Source organism: Zeus faber (assembly GCF_960531495.2).
Source record: "Zeus faber genome assembly, chromosome: 1".
NCBI lineage: Eukaryota > Metazoa > Chordata > Actinopteri > Zeiformes > Zeidae > Zeus > Zeus faber.
This window is the reverse complement of record NC_137193.1, coordinates 41,861,175-41,880,376: the sequence shown is the minus strand read 5'-3', so window position 1 is coordinate 41,880,376 and position 19,202 is coordinate 41,861,175. Positions and strand designations below refer to the sequence as shown.

Below are 19,202 nucleotides of genomic sequence, written 5' to 3'. Positions count from 1 at the left end.
CAAAGAGCTCCAACACAATATTCACATCCTGTTCTTGTTCATTTAGCTAAACGACCTCCCAGATAAAAAGCAGGTACTGTATGCGCGCCCTTGCGTGCGTGCGTGCGTGCGTACGTGTGTGTGTGTGTGTGTGTGTGTGTGTGTGTGTGTGTGTGTGTGTGTGTGTGTGTAATTCAGTTCATAAAGTCAGGGGTATTGTCTCAACCTGTTGGTATGCAGGGACCTGCATGGCAGACTTCTGTTTTGGGACTTTCACACATTTGCATTGATTATCCTACTTATGCTTTCAATGCATTTGCTTTAGAGGTTATTCACTCCAGACAGAGGGATTCTGCCACTGAGGGCCTCGATGTGAGGGGGAAAAAAACTGGACTTCTACGTGTCTTTCGGTTCCTTTTTAAGGAATTTGGTGCTGCGGCCCACCACCAAATAGAAAGTTTAGTGACAACTGTAACCATGGAAACCACAAGTCATTTATGAGGTGGAAAGTACTTACTGTGAGTAACCTTTTCAGGTATCTCTACTTGGTCAAGTAGAATAAGGCCTCGTCCATACGTACTGTTAATGGACATTTCTGAAAACACATCCCACCACACCCCTTATATGTTATATATTTTATTGTTAAATAATTCGTCCACATGAAAATGCAAAAACATGAAAATGCAAAAACTTGAACGCATGCCAGGCCAGTACGGGCCCATAATAGGTCGTAACATTATTTTTAAAGTAACTTTCAAACTTCTAATGAAGACACGGAGAACGACACAGCGGTCGCTGGCCGTCGCTCAATGATTCCTGACACAGGTTGAGGTTGACGTTTTCAAGAAGTTCCGTTTTACTTCCTGCGCACGGATACATGGAAAACAGAGTTTTGAAAAATCTCCACCCTGGATGCCGTTTTCCAAAAGCTTATTTTCCAATGACCTAAAACGCAGTGACTGTGGACGTTTACTTCACTACATTTCAGTGCAAATATCGATGCATTTTACTTGACTACATTTTTACGTTACTTTAAATGAAAGATAAATAAATCAGGATTTATATGAATGTATACTGTATATTAAAAGCAAGAGGAACCAATCCACAGGTAATGCGTTTCAAGATTTCTCAGTGGTTTTTGGAGGGATCGGGGTGTTTTGTTGCTCTGGACAGTCAGTGAGACGCAGATCAATACGAGCAGTTAATCGGGTCAAAGTGTTTTCTTTTTTTCCAATCAGAGATACTCATCCTTTTTTATTGGCTCCTCCGAGCCATAAACCTGATTTCTGCCAATTTATTGCCTGACAGCAGGTCAATATTTACCCAGCGCAGAATGACTGAAGGAAAAATTACAGTTGTTGTGCGTATGGTTGTGTCATTATCTGTCCATAATGTTCTGTGTATGCGTGCCTGTGTTTTTAATGTGAGAGAGAGAGAGAGAGAGAGAGATTTATGTAAGCCTACGCTGGCTCTGCAGACGGACAGAAGGTCAGAGGGATCTGAGGATGACAGGGCAGCGGGCGCGGCACCATCAGGAAAAGGGTGGAGAGCTGAGATTTACCTGAGTTTGTGGCAACCACCTTCGCTTTACAACTTTCTTATTGCTTCTTTTACAATCCAGCCCCGATCACACCACGGCCTGGGAAGTCTGTCTGTCTCTGTCTGTCTGTCTGTCTGTCTCTGTCTCTGTCTCTCTGTCTTTCTGTTTCTATCTCTCTGTCTTTGTCTCTGTTTCTCTGTCTTTCTCTGTCCTTCTGTCTCTCTGTCTTTCTGTCTCTGTCTCTCTGTCTTTCTGTCTGTCTCTGTCCTTCTGTCTCTCTGTCTCTCTGTCTCTCTGTCTCTCTGTCTTTCTGTTTCTATCGCTCTGTCTTTCTGTCTCTGTCTCTCTGTCTTTCTCTGTCTCTCTGTCTTTCTGGCTGTCTCTCTCTGTCTTTCTGTCTCTGTCTCCGTCCTTCTGTCTCTCTGTCTTTCTGTCTCTGTCTCTCTGTCTTTCTGTCCCCGTCTTTCTGTCTTTCTCTGTCTCTCTGTCTCTCTGTCTCTCTGTCTTTCTGTCTCTGTCTCCCTGTCTTTCTGTCTCTTTGTCCTTCTGTCCTTCTGTCTTTCTGTCTCTGTCTCTCTGTCTTTCTGTCTCTCTGTCCTTCTGTCTCTCTGTCTCTCTGTCTCTCTGTCTTTCTCTCCTGTCTCTCTGTTCTTCTGTCTCTCTGTCTTTCGAGGCAGCAGGTGTTATTGCTTTCCTCGGTCTCTCAGCCCCAGTTTGGGTTTGCAGTGATTTGTGATTTCAGGGTCAAATTTGTCCACCTTAAAAACTCCTGCATACTTGACGTTGCCAAATTGTTGTTTTTTTAATGTTTTTTTCTTTTGCCCCGTCTACAGAGCAGCCTCTCACTCTCTTTTCAGTGAGCTTCTTTCCCGGGCCGCGAGTTAATGCCCTGACACGACGCGGCGTCTGGCAGGGCCCTCACAGGGAGGTGAGAGGCTTCAGAGGACGGGGCAAAACAAAACCACCAAGTCCCACTTGGACGACCCAAGGATGGAACTAGAGCCCTGACACTCCCAATTTCACTCCTATCAACCCTCTCAACGCTCGCTGTGTGTGTGTGTGTGTCTGTGTGTGTGTGTGCGTGTGTGTGTGTGTGTGTGTGTGTCTGTGTGTGTGTGTGCGTGTGTGTGTGTGTGTGTGTGTGTGTGTGTGTGTGTGTGTGTGTGTGTGTGTGTGTGTGTGTGTGCGCACATGCGTGTGCGCATAGATTTAGGCTGAGCTATGAGTGGTGGCTGCTGCTCGGTGACAATATTTCCTTTGGCGACTGATTCCAAGCATATGCTGCTCGGCTGTTCCCAGCTGATCTAATTAATACTCATTTTACGCCTCTCACTGAAACACACACAGTAATAACAGCGCTAATGTCGTCTCATTGAGGCCAGAGCCAAACTCAGCTCCCATTTTGAGAAGTTACTGCCTGGTTGGCAGGCCATGTATAACATTGCATCGCTCTACTGTAATGAATTGTGGCTCATTACAATGATGAATAAAGAACCTAAATCATTCGGGGGAGTAGGTTTTGGACCGCGCTCGATCGTCGGCCGGCGGGAAGGAGTTTGGAAACTAGAAGCGAATGTAATGGTTATTTTTAAAGTCAAAATATTCCGGAGGAGACTTAAAAAGAATTGCCGTGCATGACTCCACTTTAATCATTTCCAATTTTTTTTGCGAGACAGACGATCTTCCTCTGACAATTTGAAGTACACAAACCCACTTCCTCCATGACGGTTTATTCTGCAACTGTCTAGAATAAGATCTTAAGGTAATCTTAGGTGAATGTTTTGGGGTTTTTTTTCTTTCTTTTTATCGTTTGGATGCAGCAAGTGTGTGAGGGGGTGTCTTTTGTTTTGCGCCACAGCAGGATGTTCCAGGCGCTGGGAGCCCGGGTCAGACTCCATAAACCCTGTGATGAACTCTGAAAAGCAGAGCCAGGCGGCTAAACGCTGTTAGCTTCTAATTGCTACATTTCAAGCTCCTCTCCTTTTATCAAACCTCAGCAGCAGAACTGAAAGCAGCTCGGCCAATTAGAGCGACACTGGCACACTGCGCGCCATGTAGTGTGTGTGTGTGTGTGTGCGTGTGCGTGTGTGTGGAAAGTAAAAAAATACTTTATTATTGTACTAAAGTACACTTATGTTAAGTAGTATCTGTTTCTTCAGAGACTTGACACTTTTACACCAATGCGCTTCAAAGAAAACATTTATAGACTTTGTTTTACTTTTTAATCATTTCTAACAGTCGCGTTACTGTGTGGTTTTTTTTTTTTGGTTTTTTTAATTTACCTTTTTATAAATAAAAATCAGGGACTAGCTCCATCACACTGCTCCTCAGTTTGGTTCATATCCTTGCAAACGACTATGTCACCACTCCTACTCTATTTGCTAAATTGTAAACAGGATCTGCAAGAAAAGAAAAAAAGCTTCGGTAGCACTTTATGCCATATTACCGGCGCTGTTACATGAGGACACTGGATATGACGAATACTTTTACTTGTAATACTGTAAGTACATTTTCGAGCAAGTACTCATATACTTTAACTTAAGTAGAAATGTAATTGTGGTACTTTTACTTTTACTAGACTTAATTTGCATCAGCGTATGTGTACGGTCTGAGTACGTCTTGCGCCATTGTCCCTGGGTGTATTTGTGTGTGTGTGTGTGTGTGTGTGTGTGTGTGTGTGTGTGTGTCTATATGTGTCTGTGGGTTTGAGCGTGCACGTGCATGTTTACCGTGCTTGTAAGTCTTTGCGTGCGCGCTGTGTGAGCGATGTTTCATTCGGTTCCCTGCCTCCCGGTGCCAGGAACAGCTAGCAAGGGGTCGACTTTTTATCGTTTCCCACTCGGGCCAGGGACACTGTCCTTGTTGGACGGGGTTATAAAGGCAGGATTTGTGGGATTTTCCCCTCCCGCTGGCACCCTCCTGTCCACGAAGCCCTTCTCAGTTGAGATGACCCAGAGGAAACCTTGTGTAAGGTCTAATGAGCAGCGGGAAGGGCTCCAACGCGCTCCTAGCCTTTAATTTCCACCTCAATACTGAGCAGAGCACGCCTCAGCCCTCCTCTCAGCCTTATTAACATGTATATTCCCCTGGATTAAAAAACAAAACAAAACACCAAAGGCTTCCCACCGGCCAGGTGCTTCCCACTTTTTGTCCCTTCAGCTGTTGATCCAGTCACACCGCCCCCATCTGAGCTCCGCCAGAATTAACGGTGAGTCACGGCGCAGAGGTAGAGCGACGAAGGCGGAATGCAACTTTCTCACGCCTTTTTTCGGGGCAGGAAGGGGAGCCGAACGCTGCCTTTGTAACGTCCACCCTGGGGGGGTGCGAATGTGCATCGTCAAGGCTTGATTTACTTGGATTTGCCAATCTTTGCTCAATCCGTCCCTTATTGGGAATCGTCGGGAATTTCAACATCAGGGAAACTCTCTAACGTCTTTGCTCTCCGCTTGCTTTGTTTTCAAAGCAAGGCTATGGAGAGGACGGCCAGATAGCCGATGGTTCAGTGTCTGGTATCTGTCAAAGGCTACACTGAATCTCTTTCCAACCACTGAAGTGTTTTTGTGGTTTGAAGCAGCCAAATTCTGAGGATGAGTCTTAAAAAATGTTTTGAGCATAAAACAATTACTGTAATTTCCTAAATGATTTTCTGATGGGTGATACTGTCGGCCGCTGGAGTGTGTTTCACTAGTTTCAGGCACGTTTGTGGGAGCGTCTACTAAATACCACCAAAAATCACAAGGTCTGGATTCCACCGAGAATACAGAGTAGGTCCTTTTAAAGGCACCGTATTCACTTTTCCAGATTTTGCCCTTATTCGACGCGATCAAGAACCATCCCATCAAATGCCGATCCTCTTTTCTCATCTTTTTTTTTTTTTTTTTTTCTTTTACTCTCATCAGTCATTTCCACTTTAGCGAGTGACAGTGTCCTCTGTGCAACGTTTGAATAATTTCCTCAACACAGCCGGGCAGGGTGGAAGATTTTCTTCCTGTATGGGCACTGTCCAAGTCAAACACACTCATGAACGGGTTGTGAAGGGAAAACTCTCACATCAAACAGCAAGATGTTGCACAGCGAAGGGAAATTTGGTAAACACAACACGCCCTGGCTCTGAAAAAGCTGCCGAGCGGCCGCACGGCTGTTCATTCTCTGATTATAGCGGCAGAGCGGAGTGACCTTATTTCCTACTGGTGAACGAGTTGTCACTAACTGGAGGCTGCACAAGTGTTTGATGCCCTCAGCCACACACACCCAAAACTTAACAGTATGTCTTTTAAAACGAGGTGTAAAAATGTCCTGGATGCCGGGACCTTCGACTAAAGGGCCTCAGTGGCTGGAGAACAAACATGGAGAATGGGGAATGTACAGGACATGGGTTTGGCACTATAATAGGATATATACAGTATAGAAAAAAATTTATATAAAGTATATTTATATTCATATACTTTTCACTTCTTCTGTTCTCTCCCCTGCAGTCTAAAGCCTAACCCTCCGATTGGTCATTGCGATTGATAATGTTGCTGTTGCCGGGCGTGACGCCGGGCGTGTCCGCACAGCTGTTGTGCGGCGGCAGCCCGCTCCAATTAGCGCGGTATTACCGATGACCCGGGGCAGGATATGATGCCGCCGCAGCGCTGGAGCTTTTGTAAACACTTAGGTGTTTTTTTCCCTTCGATCATTTGCTGCTTTACCATAGGTCAAAAGAAAAACACATCCAGGCCCTCTTTCCAATCCATCACAACGCACTGAAGGCTGTGTCTCCTCTAGGAGTATTTTTAGTAACATTCATGACCCAATGGGCCTTGTATATACAGCGTGTGTGTGAGCGTGTGTGTGAGCGTGTGTGTGTGCGTGTGTGCGTGCGTGTGTGTGCGTGTGTGTGTGCGTGTGTGTGTGTGTGGCAGCCATCCTGCTTTATCTCCATCTTGTCGAACGGGTATCAGTCTAATTTGATTAACAAATATGCCCAAAGACCCAGGAAGCTGCGTGTGTGTGTGTGTGTGTGTGTGTGTGTGTGTGTGTGTGTGTGTGTGTGTGTGTGTGTGTGTGTGTGTGTGTGTGTGTGTGTGTGTGTGTGTGTGTGTGTGTGTGTGTGTAAACCATGTTACTGTCTCTCAAATCTTTAGTAATGCAGCTAATTCATTACCAATGCATTTCAAATCACTGACCCTCCTTTGTTAGTGATCAAAGGATGTGTTTACTTTAGCTGCATTTATTTCTGTACAAAAGCATTTAGATGTAAATGTCCAAAAATAACATTCTTTAAATTCCTCATAAAATCAAGATATCAAAACAAATTATTTTTTGTTGCTGATACTTTTAACTTCAGGGTTTCCCTCCCTACGGTGCGGGTCTTTGTCCTCAGCCGCGCCCGCTGTTCCTCTAAGTCATTCCCTTCACTATTCCATGCCCCTGCTCCACTGGGATTCATACAATATTTTCCAGTCTCAATTAGCAGAGGGCCTGTTGACTAATTCCCACTGTTTTTGCACCTGAGAGCCTGGGAGTCAGGGCTGGAAAAAGTGAGTGGGGTGGAGGTGAGGGCGCGGGGCCGGGGCTGGGTGTAGCAGGCTGAGCTGTCGGGACTCTGGAGCTGTGTGTACAGAGTGTGTGTGTGTGTGTGTGTGTGTGTGTGTGTGTGTGTGTGTGTGTGTGTGTGTGTGTGCAGAGTGGGGGGGGGGGGGGGGGGCAGGGTGCTGGACAGCATTATGGGATGTATTTAAGCCATATACTATATTTGTCCTTATCTTCTACGGTATTTTTTATCTTCTACAGTATTTGCCTATCTGGTGAGCACTAGCACCAAATATGGTATTGAAATGTGTCTTTTTGGGCTTGTGTATTTTATTGTACCCTGTATTTAACGTACTTTTAGGTTATCAAGTATGCCTTTAATGCATCTTGTATTTGTACTTGATGAGCTCAGTGTTATGTACTGTACCAAGTGTGTTTCTGTCATGTTAGGAGGAAGCAGAAGTAACACATTGACATTTCTATTTCAGTACACATATGTAAGTACTTGCTCTTGAATGTTCTTAAAGTATTAAAAGTTAAAGTAATTGATGCCCAGATATCACAGAATATACTATAATAAAGTGGCTACTGTACCTTGTTTTCTGCAGATGAGTTCTCATTACAATTTACAAATAAAAATAGTATAGCTGGTGTCATGGTCATTTACAAATATATATCAATATCAATAAAAATCCCAATTACAAAAAAAAACTACCCTGACAACGTTAAAAATGTAGTAGAGTAAAAATCTTAGATATTTGCTTTGAAATGTAGTGGAGAATTCCGAAACGGAATATACATACATACAGACACACATACATGCATGCATACATACATACGTATATACATACAAACATACATACATACATACATACATACATACATACATACATACATACATACATACTTAATGAAAAATTTACCTGAATTGAGAAATAACTGGATATCTGTCTGTGTAATGAATGAGCATGGTGGGAAATTAGTTTCCCCTTTGGGGATTGATTTTGTTGATCAATAAACATATTTTTTGAGTTTATTCCAACCTTCACTGGGAATCAGATCCTCAAATTATAACCAAAGTTTGCTGTTTCAAGTCGAGCGTTCCCATAGCACCTAAACATGCAGCCATCCTCAGCGAACCTGGATCACACATAGCGGTAGAAAATTCGAGCCGTTATTTTATAAATTCAAAGTGGAATTTGACTACTCTATGTTCCACAAGGGAATTGATTGGCAATATCATGATTAAGTAGAGATAATCAGTGTTGGGGGGAACGCTTTTCAAAAGTAGTAATAAATTACCTTTTAGCAGTAACGCAGTAATATGATGAGTTACTCATACAATGTGGGTAATATCATTACAGTAACCATGTCAAGTAATACTCGTTCCGGGGGGGGGCAACATTTTACGTTATCTGCACATGGTAGAGTGTAAAACAACACGTTTGCCCGTCTGCTGCGACGCCACAACAACATAAGGTGAGGGCTGACGACCGAACCGAACCCAAGAAGCTTTCTGCTTTTTGTTTGCCGATCACGTTTTACTGAAGGTAGAAGACACAGGTACAGTAGTGTCGGTACAACCTAATTTGCCTTGTACTACCAGCATTCCCCTCTGGAAAAATAACACCTGTTTTATTAATATTATTTTGGTAAGTAACTTAGTAAGTTATGTAAAAAGTAACATTACGTTACACAGAAAGTAATATTGTAAAGTCGCTTATTACTTTAAAATGAAGGTAACAAGTAATATTTAGTATTATTATTTAAGACGGAACTGAGACTCAGGTGAAGAAGTGCTTCTCCGCTGAAGTCCCACTGCAAGGATAACTTTTAGATATAACCATAGCTACTAAGTATTTATATTAGTGTTAATAGAGCTGTGTTTGACCTCAAGCATGTGTTTATGTGTGTACTGTGTTCTATCACTTTTCGTGGGCTTATAAATTGTGCATAATGCAAAAGGCAAGCAGGTGTGAACTCATCATTCAATTTGTGATGTCATGATTACAATAAAACATGACACAGTCTATGGGTCATGAGACTTTTAGTCTGATTGGCGTCATCCTCGTATGGTGATAAGAGCGGCAGCCTGGAGCAGACACAAGGTGAGACCTCAAATTTACCCCAAATGAGATCTATCCCACTGCAAGGTACCACAGGTCCATTTTCCAAATTTTGTGGCGAGGCCGAGATGACCACTGGCTTGGCACTGGGTTGAGCTCAGGGTGCAGGTACACACCCTTTCTCTGTGTGAGCCGACAGAGAATCGTTCTTTCCACCGAAGGAAATGAGAGGATGAGGGCTAAAGCACATGAGGCATTACGTTTAAGGGCACTGCAGTGTTTCATGGAGAGTCACACCGTACAACCAACTAAGCACTTCTGACAAGATCTTGGAAAGGCACGGCACAAGTCTCTCAACATGCATGCATCTCTTTTGGTGTTTTCCAAGAGCCATGAACACGGAAATTTGCAATTGCCACACTTCTGCCAAGGTGAATACTGAATTGTCAGGTTTAAGCTGGTGGTAATATATTATTATAGTAGGTGACATATATTACCACAAAATTTTAAAAATATGAAATCCCTATTTGGACAGGCACACCATTTCAACTCTGACGGTGATAATTCAAGTCAACTTGAATTCATACCAGTAAGTGTGAAGTTTTTTTTTCTTCTAAAGAATCTGCCAGGAGAGAAATCCCGGCAGGTTAACAAATGTCATCCAATCTGCAGCGCGGTGGCAGCACGCCGTCTGGCTGCAGCAGCTGCTCCGACCCCCAGTAGCGGCATGGAAAATTTCTGACTCACTCACTTGTGCAAAAAGGCATTAACAACCAAATACATAAATATAACCGTCAAAGGCAACAAACGTCTCCCAGGGCCATGCGGTCCGCCTGTCGGTCATTTAGTCAATCAGTCAGTTAGCGAGTAACGGGGGAGGAGGTCAACGCACGACCACAGAGAATTGGCATGACCTGACCTGGTCAAACATCTGAAAGACACCCATTGATGGAGGCATTGAAGAGGCATGCTTACTCTGCCAACAACCCCTCTTCTCAGGTATCACATACAGCAGCACCGCTAAAAGAGAAGAATAACCTGAATAATAATCCGGGACAACAATTGCACCACTGCATTCTAAGTTTCAACGGCGTACTGAAGCGCCGCTGCCCTGTGTGAGCAGGTGCTGAGCGCTGTAATGTGTTGGGGCCAAGGGAGATCCATGCTGATAGGACTTTCTAAAGGGAGATTTACCGCTGAGTGGATGGCAGGCACACGTGAGGCTACGGTTGCTCAGCAATTGGTGACGCACATGCACGCACTTCGGCATATAATTCACAGGGCAGCAAGCGTCCACAAACATTTGCACATACAAACATACATAACACAAAGAAAGAGAGAGAAATCAGAAGCCAAATAAGAGTTAGGACTACCATAGTGTCTGTAATGGTCTCAAAGTGGACTGTGTCTGGGTTGGATGAAACAACCCAACTGTGTCTCGGCTGGCAGCTACATCTGTCCCACACAACTGGTGTACTTTCAACACAGTTTTGACAAGTTAATCCTCTGTGTAACTGAAACTTTTTTTCCCAAGCCCAGTTTGGATGGGCCAACTGATGCACAATGTCTTTCCTCGAGTCAGCTTTCTTGTAAACACAGTGCTGGTTTTCCCATGAGGAGCCTGAATCCAAATTAGGGTATTCCCTGCCTACCTAGCAACGCTTCCTTAACATTCTTTATACAACACAAATATCTCAGTGACTGACATAACCGCAGGACACCCATGTGAACCGCTATAAAAACACTTAGATAAGAAAGTCACAGCCCAATAAAAAGGTTTAAATGAGAGCGTCACAGGTCATCCCACCCCACAGTGTTCCACATAACACGTATTCAACTCACAGTGATAAGTACTTACTGTCAGCGTAGTTTTTCCTCCGTGTGCCGTCAACCTTGCCGGTTTTGTCAATGCAGAGGAAGAACTTGTTGGCGGAGTAGAGCCGCCGTAGTCGGACGTCGCCTTCCAAGTGATTGTAGCTGCGAGTGTGCCTTTCCAGTGTCCAAGAGCAGTTGATTCCACCCGCCAGCACCTGGAGGGGCTCATGCCCTGCCCCAGGAGGAGGGCAGGCCCCCGTGGCAACACCAGTGGTAACCAGTAGCAAGGTTAAGCATGCTAGGCATAGGGAGGCCGCGCTGTGCAGGGGCGGATGGGGTCGCCCGGCGGGGGGGGCTGCAGTAGTGGCACTGCCAGGGGCAGGGTCAGGACAGAGACCAGCCGCGGGCGGCGTCCATCTGCACATGGTGCGTCAGACTCCCAAGGTGCACCTAGCGCAAGCTGTAGGCATGCTTCTGACCGGGGGATGCCCCACTGGTAGAGGCTGGCAAAAGGGTGGGAGTCCTGGGGCGAGAAGGGAGGGAGATGGCACACACAGCCAGGTCTTCTGGACGTCGACGTTAGCCAATATGCACCGCAGGAAACATTGGCTGACAGCAGTTTGTCTTTCACTGATGAGCTTGACAGCGTTTGTCTTCTCAGTGGAATGGGCTCCTTGAATTCTTCTGTCCCCTTTGGATTCTATGCATCGACTCCTCTGTTAAATCTTGTCATTTTATAAATCCATTGTTTAAAGGTGCCATCTTCCCCAGATTTGATCCTTGGTTTGTGGTCTTTGGTCCTCCTTGGTCTGAGGTCCAGCTCCAGAGCTCCAGAGTCCCAGGATGTGTATGTGGGTGTTGTCTCTGTTTGTAAGTGTTTTTGAGTTTGCCTGTAAGGTGTTTGCACTTATGTGTGGGTGAGTATGTTTTTCAGTATAATGTATGGTTATGTGTGTGTTAGTGCATCTGTGAGTGTGTGCACCTTGCAATGCGCTGCTCTTTCCAGCTGAAGTGAAGTAAGGTGCCTGTCTCAGCTGCTGACCCGTGGCTGAGAGGGAGCTGAATGAGGGTTGGCAACTCAATGTTTGTGTGTGTGTGTGTGTGTGTGTGTGTGTGTGTGTGCGTGCGTGCGTGCGTGTGTGTGTGTGTGTGTGTGAGTGCTAGATAGGGAGAAAAAGAGCAAGGCAGAGGAATAGAGAAGAGTGGGAGTGTGTAAGGGAGTGAGTGAGGGAGGGAGAGTGCTGGATTTGTGACAGACAGACAGAGAGAGAGAGAGAGAAAGAGAGAGAGAGAGGTGAGACAGGGTATCTGTATATGAGTGAGAGAGTGTGTGTGTGTGTGTGTGTGTGTGTGTGTGTGTGTGTGTGTGTGTGTGTGTGTGTGTGAGTGTGTGTGTGTGTGTGTGTGTGTGTGTGTGTGTGTGTGTGTGTGTGTGTGTGTGTGTGTGTGTGTGTGTGTGTGCTTGTATGGGGCAGTGAAGCAGTGCGTGGCCTCGCTTTCTCTCCTGTCTGGAATCAGCCAGCCGTCCCCTCGGCTGCAGAGGCAGCGGCAGAGTCGCCCAATTTATTCTGGGCAGGGCTTGCATCTGGAGGCTTGAAAAGAGAGGGGCGGGGCCACGGCACTCATTCATAACCATGTGAAACGAATGGGAAAGCCTTTGAACACACACGCTGTTTCAGGAGAGAATTTCTTTCAGTCATTTGCTTTTACCTGAGGAAATTTTTATTACTATCCTCAATGTTGTAGAGATGGCTCGATGGAGTTTGTTTTGTGGTGTGTGTGTCCCCCTCCCAGCCCTATCCAGGGGTTAAATTGGACTTTGGGAGGTGATTGGATCCCAATTCTAATTTAGAAAACTCATTTGGGTATTTTTCTTTTTAATGAAAAGTCATAAAAGGTCTGTAAAATCCCTATTTATCAATATCAGCATGCAATTTGGGCTTGGAGGACTCCAGTTTAAGTTTTATCATCTATCGATCTATCGATCTATCAATCCATTGATCTATCGATCAATCTATCTATCTATCTATCTATCTATCTATCTATCTATCTATCTATCTATCTATCTATCTATCTATCTATCTATCTATCTATCTATCTATCTATCTATCTATCTATCTATCTATCTATCTATCTATCTATCTATCTATCTATCTATTTAGACATCAGTGAGAGTGTGAGAACATTACAGAACTTTATAGAAAATCACTTGATATACTGTAATTATACTAATAGTCATGTAACAAAAATGAAAGGCGGGTAGTGGAATTAAGGTTTCTCAAACTACGGCTCACTGGACTGCGGTACAGCGACAGGTTTGGCCGCTTTGACGGTATGGGTTGTCAAAGTTATCAGAGAGTTTGACCCCCAATTCAACCCCTGGTCAGATGTCTGCTCCGACCTGTTCTACCCCATGAACACTTGCCTTCTCTCAACATGAACGGGAAAGCCAAAGTCGGCTAACTTGAACTTTTGTCTGGTGACACTGCCAGACCTCCTTTTGACACCTGTGTGGCCCTCCTTCTCCTTCCCTCCTCTCTCTGCCCTGATTGGACACATGGGTCACATTAAGACTCGGGCTATTCTCTGCATGCCGCTGCTTTGAATCATGGAGCCGTCGGGGACTGAAGGCAGATTGAGAGTGTCGGCAGAGTTAGTCCAGAGGCCGGGAGTCTCTCTGATCACCTGTGTTAATGTTTCGGTAAAACACCCTCTCTGAAGTTTGCTGTTTGATTTGTGAGAGTGGGCGGAAATGAAGAACACCTTTTTTTGTGACTTCCCACACTCTTTTACAGGCTGTCGAATGAGTGCAATTCACAAGTGACAGAGGAATTAAGGCTTTGTCAAAGCTATCTGGTGGACTTTGTCTATTTTCTCACGAGAACTTGTACTCAGCACAATATTTAAAGGAGTTTTAATCATTTTACGGGTCAGCACACATTCAACATTACACCTGACCATCTTCCTGATGATGTCCGTGTCTCAATTTTTTCTCTTCTTTTTTGTCAAAGTTAATTTTGCCATATTGCTGCCTGCCATAATTCCACTTGAAAAGGAAACTTTGACAAAAATACGTGTTACCACAGTTCCCACCATATCGTAAGATATTTCCAAAACAGAGACTTGAGAATTGTGACAGACAGAGAATTGTGTCTCATTATTGACACAATTTTTAAAAACAATGAACAAAATGTTGACTGTAACATCACTGTGGCTGTAAGTACAGAGAATTTATTTTACATTTAAAACAAACCTGAGCAACGATCTGTGTGTGTGTGTGTGTGTGTGTGTGTGTGTGTGTGTGTGTGTGTGTGTGTGTGTGTGTGTGTGTGTGTGTGTGTGTGTGTGTGTGTGTGTGTGTGTGTGTGTGTGTGTGTGTGCGTGTGAGTGAGGGAGATGAAGGAAGAGAGAGAGAGAGAGCTTAAAAGGAAAAGGCCGAGCTACAAAGAAAGCGATAAACAGAGCAAGATGGGGGAAGAGCGATAAACACAGAGAGATGGGAATGAGAGCGAGATAGAGAGATAGAAAGAGAGAGATGAGAGATGCAAGGCACTTCCCAGCACATGTTCCCTAGTCAGGCTTATCTTGTTATCAGTGAACATGTACTTCCTCTTTGAAAGTGCCTTTGTTTCAGCATTTGGGTGTTTGGGGGATGTGTCCCACCACGGGACGCGCTCGTCCAGCACTGGACGTGTGCGTGAGGAGTGCGAGCTCTGAGAGAGCGACAGTCACTTCACACCCTGCGGCTTATTAACTGCTCCCAGAGCCTTGGTCGAACCCCCTTTAGTCCCCATTTAAACCCCAGCGCCATAAAAGAACAGTGAGAAAAAGACCAGTTGCCTCTAAAACTCCCAGTTCCTCTTTCCCACCCCAACCCCAAAGCCATTCCTGTCAACCTGCCGCTATGTTCTGGCCGCCGGTGCCTGCCAGCTTCCTCATCAAAGCTTTTCTCTGAGTAGATATATACAGACCCTTCGTAAAAGTCACAGTCTTTCACCCCCAATTAGAGCGCACTGTGTCTCTGCCCCCACTCGAGGGGGGCTCACCCTCCATGCGCTGCTTCACACTTGTCTTTCCCTCTCCTCCTTCATACATTAAACTATTTATTTTTCTCTCATTCCAAGATTTTGCAGTGGTCTTAGCATTACTCGAACGGCAGTATTAGGTGAATGATGCCAAACTGAGATGAGAGACAACGGCATGAAGAGGAGACTTGAGTGTGAGGTGTGTGTGGTTTCTGTCAACGTTTGCGCAAAGCTATTTCATCGTCTTCAAAAAAAGATGCAAATAGTTTTCTGGATAGCTGAGTTTTCACAGGCTGGTTTACTAATTGAATTAGGTTGCATCTAGCAGCACCGTAATGGAAAGCAATATTTCTCAACTTTGAGGCCTGAAAGCTGTGTCACAGCTGGATTTACACATCAAAAAATATTTTTTTTTTTCGTTTGTTTTAACCTTTGGGTATATACATCAATAAGATTATGTAAAACAAAGACATTTCATGAATAATATTTAATAATAATAAGATCATCTAGGGCTGTATGTTTCATTCACTATCAATCTTCCTTCATTGAGAAATCACTCACACAAAGAGAGAGAAGGAGAGAAACCCAAAGAGAAAGAAAAATAAAATCCCCTGAAGAAGCACAGTACATTTTGTTCTTCCTCTGCCCAAATTGCCCATAATTGAAATCATACAATCGGTCCCTATACTGCATAATTTGTTACTGAAAAAAACAAATTCCACTCGAGGTCAAGAACAAAACTTTGACCTTGTCTGAATGTCAGATACGGACACTGATTTCTCTCTGTCAGCACAGCGCTCCACACTGAACCAAAGACAGGCTTGATGCAAAACCTTTTGCTTTCAAGTCCCAATATCCTTGATGCCATCAGACTGTATCTTGTGATTTTGGATGTCAGAAATACATAATTCAACTTTTTAAAACCAACTGGTTAAACAAATGATTGTCTCTCCATTAACAAAGAATAATTTCAACCCTGTCTCGATTATTATTGTTATTATTATTATTATTATTTTGCGAATTTGTGACCACACAGTCAGAAACTCAGTGTAAAAAAATTCACTGCTTTGCCAAAATTATCAATCCAAATCCATGGCAATGAAGTATTTGAATAACCAGTGTCATAACCAGTGTCATAACCAGTGTCATACATGTCTTTGTATCCGATCAATATAACTTTTATACAATGATACCAGGGGTGGGTGACTGGATGAAGGGATGGTCAATGGGTGGATGGATGGACAGATGTAGTCACGGATGGATGGACGGATGGACGGATGGATGGATGGATGGATAGATGGATGGATGGATGGATGGATGGATGGATGGATGGATGGACAGATAGATGGGTAGACTGATGAATGGATGGCTGGATGCACTGATGGGTCGAAGGATGGATCGCCTGATAGGTGGAAGGATGGATGCATGGATCGGTGGACAGATGGAGTGATGGATGGAAGGATGGCTCCACTGATAGATTGATGGTTGCATAGATGGATATGTTTTTACTCAACTGGGTTGGTCTGTGTCCTCTCAACTCTGCTACTCCCAAGGAGGATCTTCTCAAGTGAAGGAACCTAATCTTTCTCTGCAGGGACCCTGGCAGCTCTGTAAGTGTATGAATAGAGAGATAATATCTGTATAATGAGGCCTGTTTTGTACCATCAAAGTCTTCAAAAGAGCCTGAAACCCGACCTTCCTCCTAGCACTGACAATCCCTCAGTAATCGCTCCCTATTATTAATTGTTTTGCCTGCCTGCTCTCTCTCTCACTCTCTCTCTCTCTCTCTCTCTCCACCCTTTCTTTTGCTTTCTCTATTTGTCTATTTGTTTATCCATCTCTGTATTCATATTTGAGTTGCTCACGATTGACATTAAGTTGTAAAGTACATAGACTATGGAGGAAAAGTGGAAAGTAAAGGAAAGTGTTTGATTATTAAACACTTCCCTTTGTTTAAAGCCACTGCAGGAGTTGGTGATATCCTTTGTTATCCTCAGCTGTCTGAGGAACTGACCAGACACCACAACTTTAAAGCAGCACTATGTAACTTTTGGTATTTGGGATTTGGCGCCCCTACAGTTTCTGAGTGCTATTGCACTTTTCCACCACTGTCGTAAGACATGGTCCCGTGTCCCCAAAAAAAATATTTTACCAGACAAATTTGAACCTTATTGGTCACGTTTTTATTACAGTTTATGTTACAAAAACAAATATCATGTACACCTTGGTTACAACGCCCCAAGCACAGACGTTGCCACTTCCCAGAGTCCGCGGAGCTGTAGGGAGAGAGGGCGCAGGGGTCTGCCCCCTGCTACCGGTGTAGGTACCAGATGTGCTCGGCCTGTCAGATCAGCTCGCCTGCGCGAGTTGTGAGGGGCGGCGCACGCTGGCTGAGGTGCGGGGGCCCGCGCACCACTGGCCTATCTCAATCATGCTGTCGGGAAGGTGGGGAGCGGCTACGTTTTGTATTGGTTTAAACATTTAGTCATTTTAGCAGACGCTTTTATCCAAAGCGACTTACAATTATTCAAACACCGACGGACGCAGCCATCAGGAGCAATTAGGGGTTAAGTGTCTTGCTCAAGGACACTACAGCATGCAAGCAGGAGGAGCCTGGGATCGAACCAGTGACCTTTGGATCACTAGACCACCAGCTCTACCTCCTGAGCTACCATCCCCATGTATGCCCATGTATGAACATTATGACCAGACATTTGACTGCCAAGTTTATAACTTATTGTTTATTTATATATATATATATATATATATATATATATATAAATTTTTCTAGGCAATGTAACGTTAATTGCCGAAGCCAGAGGTGAACCGGAAGTGACATAGTGCTGTAAAGCATAGCTCCCTTTTCCCGCGGTTTCAAACCCGAACACAAAAGTTACATAATGCAATAACAGGCGTTTTGGAAGGGGTGGGAATGAAAAAGGTTCCATTCTCCATATTACAAGTCAGTGTACCATCAAAATGATTTGGAAGCTGTTATTTTAAGCTCCCAAAGCTTGCTTTTACCCAACTCACCACCAGATACAATATCACATTTGCATATCCTGGTCATGAACATTGTCTGTTGTTGCCACCGAGATTAGAGTTTGTCTATCTGATACAGTGAACAGTTGTAAAAAGATCAAGTCACAGAGATCTGATAAGTCCAGGGCCCCTGGTTGGTGTTTTGAAGAAAAAAGTATGACATAACAAGTGCGATTAAGAGTATGTGATATGAGATAACAGATAAATTAGACACAGATAAGAGTATTGAAATAATGAAGTGGGGCGGAGAGAGAAAGAATTGTTCCATGTCAAGCCATGCGCTGCTTCGCAATTTCAATCACTTAAAAATGAAAAAGAAAGCATGAATAACATGCATGACATACACTGAACGACATTGGGCAAAATATTGGATTTTTTAAGCTTTCAGGCTCATAAAGGCCATTGCATTGTTACGCATTACTCAATAAAATTGCAGCTGTATATAAAAGTTTAAAATATTATCACAATATTATTATGATATTGTATTTTTTTTTTCCGAATGACCAATTGAGACCATGTTGCAAGTGTATGCGGGAAAACCTTTAAGTGCTTTATGAGCCACAATGTCAAGATCATTCAAGATGACTGTAAGTCAATGGCCTTTGCATGACAGATGCCACCACAGATGCCTGACCTGCTACAGTCCAACTTACAGAAATAGATGAATTGCCAGTGATTAAAAATAAGTAGTTTGAAAGCTTTCGGCAGCATATGGTCAGTAAAAAATTTGGTCAAAATCCTAATGCACAGCATCACTCGGCAGCCACCAGAGAGAATTTCTTTAAGAAATCGTTACAAATTCAAATCCAAATATTATTTTGTTGTCTCAGATGTCACGTGTGGAGGCCCATGAGAAATTGCCTTGAAAGCCGGAGCGTTTTCCATAGAGGACGGGTCACTAATTCCATCTAAGAGGTGTGGACACACACGCACACACACACACACACGCACGCACACACACACACACACACACACACACTTCACACACACACGCATGCTAAATGCATTTTCTAAGGCAACCGTCTCACAAAGGAATATCTCTGTCAAGTTTCCTTTGGCCAGGTGAAGCAGTTTCAAAAACAGCCCTCTCTCCATCTGTTAAACAAATAGGCAACCCCTACAAAGGTGTGCAAAAGAATCCACATGATCAAAGTGTGTGAGAATGGCAGCCTTGTCCTGGCCTGGCCATTATCAGGCCGTCTGAATGCCTGTCTTCTACTC

At 44.1% G+C, this 19,202-nt stretch overlaps 1 protein-coding gene across 1 annotated transcript in view; it reads right to left on the bottom strand.

The window, feature by feature from the left end:
* fgf22 (fibroblast growth factor 22) overlaps positions 1 to 11,339 on the bottom strand; it is a gene marked incomplete at both ends in the record, with an annotated part of 29,309 nt that extends 17,970 nt beyond the window's left edge. Inside the window, one exon of the mRNA XM_080009942.1 lies at positions 10,958 to 11,339. Coding sequence (XP_079866068.1) covers positions 10,958 to 11,339 — 382 coding nt within the window. The remainder of the gene's footprint in view (positions 1 to 10,957) is intronic.
* Between the last annotated feature and the right edge of the window lie 7,863 nt (positions 11,340 to 19,202).